The 9,519-nt window shown below is 41.8% G+C and overlaps 1 protein-coding gene across 1 annotated transcript; it reads right to left on the bottom strand.

Moving 5' to 3' along the window:
• Window positions 1–1,980: 1,980 nt before the first annotated feature.
• On the bottom strand, window positions 1,981–9,513 carry nphp1 (nephronophthisis 1). The gene is made up of 5 exons (XM_037763157.1): window positions 9,449–9,513; window positions 9,187–9,299; window positions 3,571–3,644; window positions 2,466–2,510; window positions 1,981–2,374 (listed from the first exon to the last, which is right to left on the bottom strand). The coding sequence occupies exons 2-5, from the start codon at window positions 9,212–9,214 to the stop codon at window positions 2,096–2,098; spliced, it is 426 nt and encodes a 141-aa protein (XP_037619085.1). The 5' UTR covers window positions 9,215–9,299; window positions 9,449–9,513; the 3' UTR covers window positions 1,981–2,095.
• Window positions 9,514–9,519: the final 6 nt, after the last annotated feature.

Below are 9,519 nucleotides of genomic sequence, written 5' to 3'. Positions count from 1 at the left end.
AAATTGTTCAACATACTATACTATGACTTTTTTTAATGAAATTTTATGACATACTATACTATGACTTTTTTTCATGAAATTTTTCGACATACTATACTATGACTTTTTTTGGTGAAATTTTACGACATACTATGACTTTTTTTTAAAGAAATTGTTCGACATACTATACCATGACTTTTTTTCATAACATTTTTCGACATACTATACCATGACTTTTTTTCATAACATTTTTCGACATACTATACCATGACTTTTTTTCATAACATTTTTCGACATACTATACTATGACTTTTTTTTAAAATTGTTCGACATACTATACTATGAATTTTTCTCATGAAATTGTTCGACATACTATACTTTGACTTTTTTGGTGAAATTTTCTGACATACTATACTATGACTTTTTTTCATAACATTTTTCGACATACTATACTATGACTTTTTTTTAAAGAAATTGTTCGACATACTATACTATGACTTTTTTTTAAAGAAATTGTTCGTCATACTATACTATGACTTTTTTTCATAACATTTTTCGACATACTATACTATGACTATTTTTTAATGAAATTTTATGACATACTATACTATGACTTTTTTTAAAGAAATTGTTCAACATACTATACTATGACTTTTTTTCATAACATTTTTCGACATACTATACTATGACTTTTTTTTAAAGAAATTGTTCGACATACTATACTATGACTTTTTTTTAATGAAATTTTATGGCATATTATACTATGACTTTTTTTCATGAAATTTTACGACATGTGTTACTGCCTGCAGGGCCAGACAGGCCTGCAGAGCTTTTGTCCTGTGTTGTTCTGCCCCTCCCCCTTGTCTTGCAGGTGCTTCCAGGATCCAGAGTTAATGGAGGTGATTGGAGTCCACCTGTGCAGAGTTTGCCAGCTGCTGAGTGGCTCACTCTCATTCTATCCAGCCAATCGCCGTCGTGGGCTGCACATAAAAGAAGCACACTCTGGGCTGTCTCTCTCTCTGACTCATTTGTAATGAAGTATTTGAATTGTGAAGACACTTGTTTCCAGTGGGAAATTAAAGATATGGTTTGTGGTAAGGAGGTAGAGGGCATAGGTAAGTCTGGGGTACACTTTTGCACATAGGTTCTTTTCATGTCTAGAAACACTAGGTTTAGTGGTTGTTGCCAACCCCTGTATGTTTTGTAAACTGCTGTTTGTAGATAACTTAATCAGCCTTTTGTTTGTTGTGTTTAAAGAAGACAGAGATTTAGTTAGGCCTAGTTTTGGTTTGTTAATTTTGATTATTTGGCACAACTATATTGTCCCTACCTCCACCACATTTGTGAACCTTCAGTTGTCCTTTAATAAACTGTTAATTTTTGAACATTCACTTTGACTCTGTTTAATTTGGTTAAGTTATTGTTCCACTTTGTGAACGTAACAACTATACTATGACTTTTTTTGGTGAAATTTTACGACCTACTATACTATGACTTTTTTTTAAAGAAATTGTTCGACATACTATACTATGAATTTTTTTCACAACATTTTTCGACATACTATACTATGACTTTTTTTGGTGAAATTTTACGACATACTATGACTTTATTTCATGAAATTGTTCGACATACTATACTATGACTTTTTTTTAATGAAATTTTATGACATACTATACTATGACTTTATTTCATGAAATTGTTCGACATACTATACTATGACTTTTTTTTAATGAAATTTTATGACATACTATACTATGACTTTTTTTCATGAAATTGTTCAACACACTATACTATGACTTTTTTTCATAACATTTTTCGACATACTATACTATGACTTTTTTTTTAAAGAAATTGTTCGACATACTATACTGACTTTTTTTCATAACATTTTTTTACATACTATACTATGACTTTTTTTCATGAAATTTTACGACATACTATACCATGACTTTTTTTTGTGAAATTTTACGACATACTGATGTGTATAAATCCACAGCTGAAAATTCATGTAAGGGTTTAATTCTGTTTAATAACCCAAACTGATGTCTAGAACACACTGAACTATACAGGAACATTTACACTGAACATCATCAACGTCTAACTGAGTGATCAGATGTTAGCGTGCCACTCTGAGAAGGTCAAAGGCCAACTCTGTGATATCGAAGGCCAGATGCTCGCGTTTGGGATCGACAGAGAACTCCGGGCCTCCTGATTGGCCGGTGGTGTTCCAGGTGTGTTTGAGAGCATCCAGGGTGGCGTAGATGACTCTGGCCCGCTGCTCCTCTGAGGGCGGGTCGGCCCAGCGGTAACGGGGCAGCGACGGCGAGCGGAGCAGGAAGTACACGGAAGACATGTAGACTTTAACAAAGTCCTGTTTTAAATATGACGAGTCTCTCTGCAACACACAGGAAGGAAGGAAAGAAGAGTTCAGTATGTACTGCTACACACACACACACACACACACACACACACACACACACACTGACCCTCTGTGCTCTGCTCATGCTGCTCTCAGCCTCCAGCCAGGCAGTCTGAAAGAAAACACCAGATACTATTATTTAAACTCTGATGTTTGTAAATCCAATAATTTAAAAGCAGTGACGTGTTCATGATGTTCTTGCTATTTAACAGATGTGTAAGAGCCAAATTCAATAGTAGTTAAATATTATTTATTCATATTTTTTTTAGGGTTGTCAATCGATTAAAATACTTAATCCTGATTAATGACACATGTTTTATCTGTTCTAAATGAACCTTAAAGGGAGATTAGTCCAGTATTTAATCATTTTATCAACATGGGAGTGGACTAATATGCTGCTTTATGTAAATGTATGTATATATTTATTATTATAAATCAATTAACAACACAAATCAATAACAGATATTGATCCAGAAACCCTCACAGGTACTGCATTTAGCATAAAACAATATGCTCCAATCATAACATGGCAAACTGCAGCCCAACAGGCAACAACAGCTGTCAGTGTGTCAGTGTGCTGACTTGACTATGACTTGCCCCAAACTGCATGTGATTATCATAAAGTGGGCATGTCTGTAAAGGGGAGACTCGTGGGTACCCATAGAACCCATTTACATTCACACATCTGGAGGTCAGAGGTCAAGGGACTCCTTTGAACATGGACATGACAGTTTTTTCTCGACTAAATTTAGCATTAACTTTGGAGCATTATTTAACCTCCTTCATAAGCAGCTAGTCTGACCTGGTTGGTACCGATGGATTCATCAGGTTTTATAGTTTACTATGGTACCAGTATCTTCACTCTAGCTTTTTCTCGGTGGAGGACACCGGAGGACGCCGGAGGAACACGATGTTTTTCAGATGACCTGTTTCATGCACTAGTGTCAGGATATAGAGTTTAATGAGATCTGCTCCATCTCTACCTCCTGCAGCTTTGAGGAGTTCTTAACCTAGAATTTAAAATCTAGATGCTGCTTGAAAAGCTTCTTAACTTCAGGAATGAGTTTCTGGAGGAAATGCAGAACACAACACATCAATAATGAAGAATTCATGTTTGTCATGAGAATGTGGATGGAGAACTGAACATTAGAGAATGAAGTCTCCCTACTGACCCTCAGAGCATCCAGCAGGTCTGGTTGGTCCAACAGACCGGGGAAGGTAGAGAGGACCGGACTGCAGATCAGATCTGAAACAAACAGAAACCTGAGCTCTAAATAACAACCAGGAATAGAAGAAGCACTGAAGGTGTGTGTTACCTGCATCCTGCACGGTGTTACCTGCATCCTGCACGGTGTTACTTGCATTCTGCACGGTGTTACCTGCATCCTGCACGGTGTTACCTGCATCCTGTATGGTGTTACCTGCATCCTGCACGGTGTTACTGCATCCTGTATGATGTTACCTGCATCCTGTATGGTGTTACCTGCATCCTGTATGGTGTTACCTGCACCCTGCACGGTGTTACCTGCGTTCTGCAGGGTGTTACCTGCGTTCTGCATGGTGTTACCTGCGTTCTGCATGGTGTTACCTGCGTTCTGCATGGTGTTACCTGCGTTCTGCATGGTGTTACCTGCATTCTAAATGGTGTTACCTGCATTCTGCACGGTGTTACCTGCATTCTGCACGGTGTTACCTGCATTCTAAATGGTGTTACCTGCATCCTGCACAGTGTTACCTGCATTCTGCATGGTGTTACCTGCATCCTGCATGGTGTTACCTGCGTTCTAAATGGTGTTACCTGCATTCTGCATGGTGTTACCTGCATTCTGCATGGTGTTACCTGCGTTCTGCATGGTGTTAACTGCGTTCTAAATGGTGTTACCTGCGTTCTGCATGGTGTTACCTGCGTTCTGCATGGTGTTAACTGCGTTCTAAATGGTGTTACCTGCATCCTGCATGGTGTTACCTGCATTCTGCATGGTGTTACCTGCATTCTAAATGGTGTTACCTGCATCCTGCACGGTGTTACCTGCATTCTGCATGGTGTTACCTGCATTCTGCATGGTGTTACCTGCATCCTGTATGGTGTTACCTGCATTCTACATGATGTTACCTGCACCCTGCACGGTGTTACCTGCATTCTGCATGGTGTTACCTGCGTTCTAAATGGTGTTACCTGCATGGTGTTACCTGCGTTCTGCATGGTGTTACCTGCATCCTGCATGGTTTTACCTGCGTTCTGCATGGTTTTACCTGCGTTCTAAATGGTGTTACCTGCGTTCTGCATGGTGTTACCTGCATTCTGCATGGTGTTACCTGCGTTCTGCATGGTGTTAACTGCGTTCAAAATGGTGTTACCTGCGTTCTAAATGGTGTTACCTGCGTTCTGCATGGTGTTACCTGCGTTCTGCATGGTGTTACCTGCGTTCTGCATGGTGTTACCTGCGTTCTAAATGGTGTTACCTGCGTTCTAAATGGTGTTACCTGCGTTCTGCATGGTGTTACCTGCGTTCTGCATGGTGTTACCTGCATTCTGCATGGTGTTACCTGCGTTCTAAATGGTGTTACCTGCGTTCTAAATGGTGTTACCTGCATTCTAAATGGTGTTACCTGCATTCTGCATGGTGTTACCTGCATTCTGCATGGTGTTACCTGTGTTCTAAATGGTGTTACCTGCGTTCTGCATGGTGTTACCTGCATTCTGCATGGTGTTACCTGCGTTCTAAATGGTGTTACCTGCATTCTGCATGGTGTTACCTGCGTTCTAAATGGTGTTACCTGTGTTCTGCATGGTGTTACCTGCGTTCTAAATGGTGTTACCTGCGTTCTGCATGGTGTTACCTGCGTTCTGCATCGTGTTACCTGCGTTCTGCATGGTGTTACCTGCGTTCTAAATGGTGTTACCTGCGTTCTAAATGGTGTTACCTGCATTCTGCATGGTGTTACCTGCATTCTAATGGTGTTACCTGCGTTCTGCATGGTGTTACCTGCGTTCTAAATGGTGTTACCTGCATTCTAAATGGTGTTACCTGCATTCTAAATGGTGTTACCTGCATTCTAAATGGTGTTACCTGCATTCTGCATGGTGTTACCTGCATTCTAATGGTGTTACCTGCATTCTGCATGGTGTTACCTGCATTCTAATGGTGTTACCTGCGTTCTGCATGGTGTTACCTGCGTTCTAAATGGTGTTACCTGCATTCTAAATGGTGTTACCTGCATTCTAAATGGTGTTACCTGCATTCTGCATGGTGTTACCTGCATTCTAATGGTGTTACCTACATTCTGCATGGTGTTACCTGCATTCTAATGGTGTTACCTGCGTTCTGCATGGTGTTACCTGCATTCTGCATGGTGTTACCTGCGTTCTAAATGGTGTTACCTGCATTCTAAATGGTGTTACCTGCATTCTGCATGGTATTACCTGCATTCTAATGGTGTTACCTGCGTTCTAAAGGTGTTACAGACGTAGGCAAAGTTGTTGGTAACGTTCCGTTAAAGAGAGAAAAACCCACAATGGTCACTGAAATAACTTGAAACTGACAAAAGTAATAATAAATAAAAATTTACTGAAAATGAACTAATGAAAATCAGATATTGTTTTTGAATTGTGGTTCAACAGAATCATTTTAAAAAACAAACTAATGAAACTGGCCTGGACAAAAATGATGGTACCCCTAGAAAAGATGTAAAATAATGTGACCATAGGGACATATTAAACTAAGGTGTGTCCTGTAAATAGCATCACAGGTATCTTCAAACTTGTAATCAGTCAGTCTGCCTATTTAAAGGGTGAAAAGTAGTCACTGTGCTGTTTGGTGTCATGGTGTGTACCACACTGAACATGGACCACAGAAAGCTAAGGAGAGAGTTGTCTCAGGAGATCAGAAAGAACATTATAGACCTTCATGTTAAAGGTAAAGGCTATAAGACCATCTCCAAGCAGCCTGATGTTCCTGTGACTACAGCTGCACATATTATTCAGAAGTTTAAGGTCCATGGGACTGTAGCCAACCTCCCTGGACGTGGCCGCAAGGGGAAAATTGATGACATATTGAAGAGACGGATAATACGAATGGTAACCAAGAGCCCAGAACAACTTCCAAAGAGATTAGAGGTGAACTCCAAGGTCAAGGTACATCAGTGTCAGATCGCACCATCCGTCGCTGTTTGAGCCAAAGTGGACTTAATGGAAGACGACCCAGGAGGACACCAAATCATAAAAAAGCGAGACTGGAATTTTCCAAAATGCATATTGACAAGCCACAAAGCTTCTGGGAGAATGTCCTTTGGACAGATGAGACAAAACTGGAGCTTTTTGGCAAGTCACATCAGCTCTATGTTCACAGACGAAGAGATGAAGCATCCAAAGAAAAGAACACTGTACCTAATGTGAAACATGGAGGAGGCTCGGTTATGTTCTGGGGCTGCTTTGTTGCATCTGGCACAGGGTGTCTTGAATCTGTGCAGGGTGCAATGAAATCTCAAGACTATCAAGGCATTCTGGAGCGAAATGTGCTGCCCAGTGTCAGAAAGCTTGGTCTCAGTTGCAGGTCATGGGTCCTCAAACAGGATAATGACCCAAAACACATCTAAAAACACCCAAGAATGACTAAGAACTAAACATTGGACTATTCTGAAGTGGCCTTCTATGAGCCCGGATCTAAATCCTATTGAACATCTGTGGAAGGAGCTGAAACATGCAGTCTGGAGAAGGCACCCTTCAAACCTGAGACAGCTGGAGCAGTTTGCTCACGAGGAGTGGGCCAAAATACCTGTCGACAGGTGCAGAAGTCTCATTGAGAGTTACAGAAATCGCTTGATTGCAGTGATTGCCTCAAAAGGTTGTGCAACAAAATATTAAGTTAAGGGTACCATCATTTTTGTCCAGGCCAGTTTCATTAGTTTGTTTTTTTAAATGATTCTGCTGAACCATAATTCAAAAACAATATCTGATTTTCATTAGTTCATTTTCAGTAAATTTTTATTTATTATTACTTTTGTCAGTTTCAAGTTATTTCAGTGACCATTGTGGGTTTTTCTCTCTTTAACGGAACGTTACCAACAACTTTGCCTACGTCTGTACCTGCATTCTGCACGGTGTTACCTGCATTCTAAATGGTGTTACCTGCATCCTGCATGGTGTTACCTGCGTTCTAAATGGTTTTACCTGCATTCTGCACGGTGTTACCTGCGTTCTAAATGGTGTTACCTGCATTCTAAATGGTGTTACCTGCATTCTAAATGGTGTTACCTGTGTTCTAAATGGTGTTACCTGCATCCTGCATGTTGTTACCTGCGTTCTGCATGGTGTTACCTGCGTTCTAAATGGTGTTACCTGCATCCTGCATGGTGTTACCTGCGTTCTGCATGATGTTACCTGCATCCTGCATGGTGTTACCTGCGTTCTAAATGGTGTTACCTGCGTTCTAAATGGTGTTACCTGCATCCTGCATGGTGTTACCTGCGTTCTGCATGTTGTTACCTGCGTTCTGCATGGTGTTACCTGTGTTCTAAATGGTGTTACCTGCGTTCTGCATGTTGTTACCTGCGTTCTGCATGGTGTTACCTGCGTTCTGCATGGTGTTACCTGCGTTCTAAATGGTGTTACCTGTGTTCTAAATGGTGTTACCTGCATCCTGCATGTTGTTACCTGCGTTCTGCATGGTGTTACCTGCGTTCTAAATGGTGTTACCTGCATCCTGCATGGTGTTACCTGCGTTCTAAATGGTGTTACCTGCATCCTGCATGGTGTTACCTGCGTTCTGCATGTTGTTACCTGCGTTCTGCATGGTGTTACCTGCGTTCTAAATGGTGTTACCTGCATCCTGTATGGTGTTACCTGCATTCTACATGATGTTACCTGCACCCTGCACGGTGTTACCTGCATTCTGCATGGTGTTACCTGCGTTCTAAATGGTGTTACCTGCATGGTGTTACCTGCGTTCTGCATGTTGTTACCTGCGTTCTGCATGGTGTTACCTGCGTTCTAAATGGTGTTACCTGCATCCTGCATGGTGTTACCTGCGTTCTGCATGTTGTTACCTGCGTTCTGCATGGTGTTACCTGCGTTCTGCATGATGTTACCTGCATCCTGCATGGTGTTACCTGCGTTCTGCATGGTGTTACCTGCGTTCTGCATGATGTTACCTGCATCCTGCATGGTGTTACCTGCGTTCTGCATGGTGTTACCTGCGTTCTGCATGATGTTACCTGCGTTCTGCATGATGTTACCTGCACCCTGCACGGTGTTACCTGCATTCTGCATGGTGTTACCTGCGTTCTAAATGGTGTTACCTGCATGGTGTTACCTGCGTTCTGCATGTTGTTACCTGCGTTCTGCATGGTGTTACCTGCGTTCTAAATGGTGTTACCTGCGTTCTAAATGGTGTTACCTGCATGGTGTTACCTGCGTTCTGCATGTTGTTACCTGCGTTCTGCATGGTGTTACCTGCGTTCTAAATGGTGTTACCTGCGTTCTAAATGGTGTTACCTGCATCCTGCATGGTGTTACCTGCGTTCTGCATGTTGTTACCTGCGTTCTGCATGGTGTTACCTGCGTTCTGCATGATGTTACCTGCATCCTGCATGGTGTTACCTGCGTTCTGCATGGTGTTACCTGCGTTCTGCATGATGTTACCTGCATCCTGCATGGTGTTACCTGCGTTCTGCATGTTGTTACCTGCGTTCTGCATGGTGTTACCTGCGTTCTAAATGGTGTTACCTGCGTTCTAAATGGTGTTACCTGCGTTCTAAATGGTGTTTAACTGCGTTCTAAATGGTGTTACCTGCGTTCTGCATGGTGGGCCGGTCCATCAGCAGCGTGTCGGCTAGCAGCTGTCTGTACAGAGACAGCAGCTGAAGGCAGCTCAGACAGTTCAGCAGAGTGTCTGGAAGAAGACTGGAGAGGACAACATGGAGAGAATAGACACCATGAGGACACTGAGGAGGACAACATGGACAGTATGGACACCATGAGGACACTGAGGAGGACAACATGGACAGTATGGACACCATGAGGACACTGAGGTGAGTCATAATCTACTGAACCTGAGCTGAGTTCTGGTCCGTCTGTTGGATGATTTCAACTTTATGATGAGTCTGGGCTGCTGACGGGCCGC

The sequence above is a fragment of the Sebastes umbrosus genome, unplaced genomic scaffold (genome assembly GCF_015220745.1).
Source record: "Sebastes umbrosus isolate fSebUmb1 unplaced genomic scaffold, fSebUmb1.pri scaffold_173_arrow_ctg1, whole genome shotgun sequence".
In the NCBI taxonomy this organism is placed as follows: domain Eukaryota; kingdom Metazoa; phylum Chordata; class Actinopteri; order Perciformes; family Sebastidae; genus Sebastes; species Sebastes umbrosus.
The sequence above is the reverse complement of the archived record's forward strand: the minus strand, read 5'-3'. Positions and strand labels throughout refer to the sequence as shown.

Excerpts from the sequence above, each read along its gene's own strand:
- nphp1 (XM_037763157.1), bottom strand. The coding sequence starts at position 9,214 with ATGGACCGGCCCACCATGCAGAACGCAG. Across the intron at positions 2,511-3,570 it reads ACCTGCTGGATGCTCTGAGG|ACTGCCTGGCTGGAGGCTGA; the intron begins GTCAGTAGGGAG and ends GTTTTCTTTCAG. Across the intron at positions 2,375-2,465 it reads GCATGAGCAGAGCACAGAGG|AGAGACTCGTCATATTTAAA; the intron begins GTCAGTGTGTGT and ends TGTGTGTTGCAG.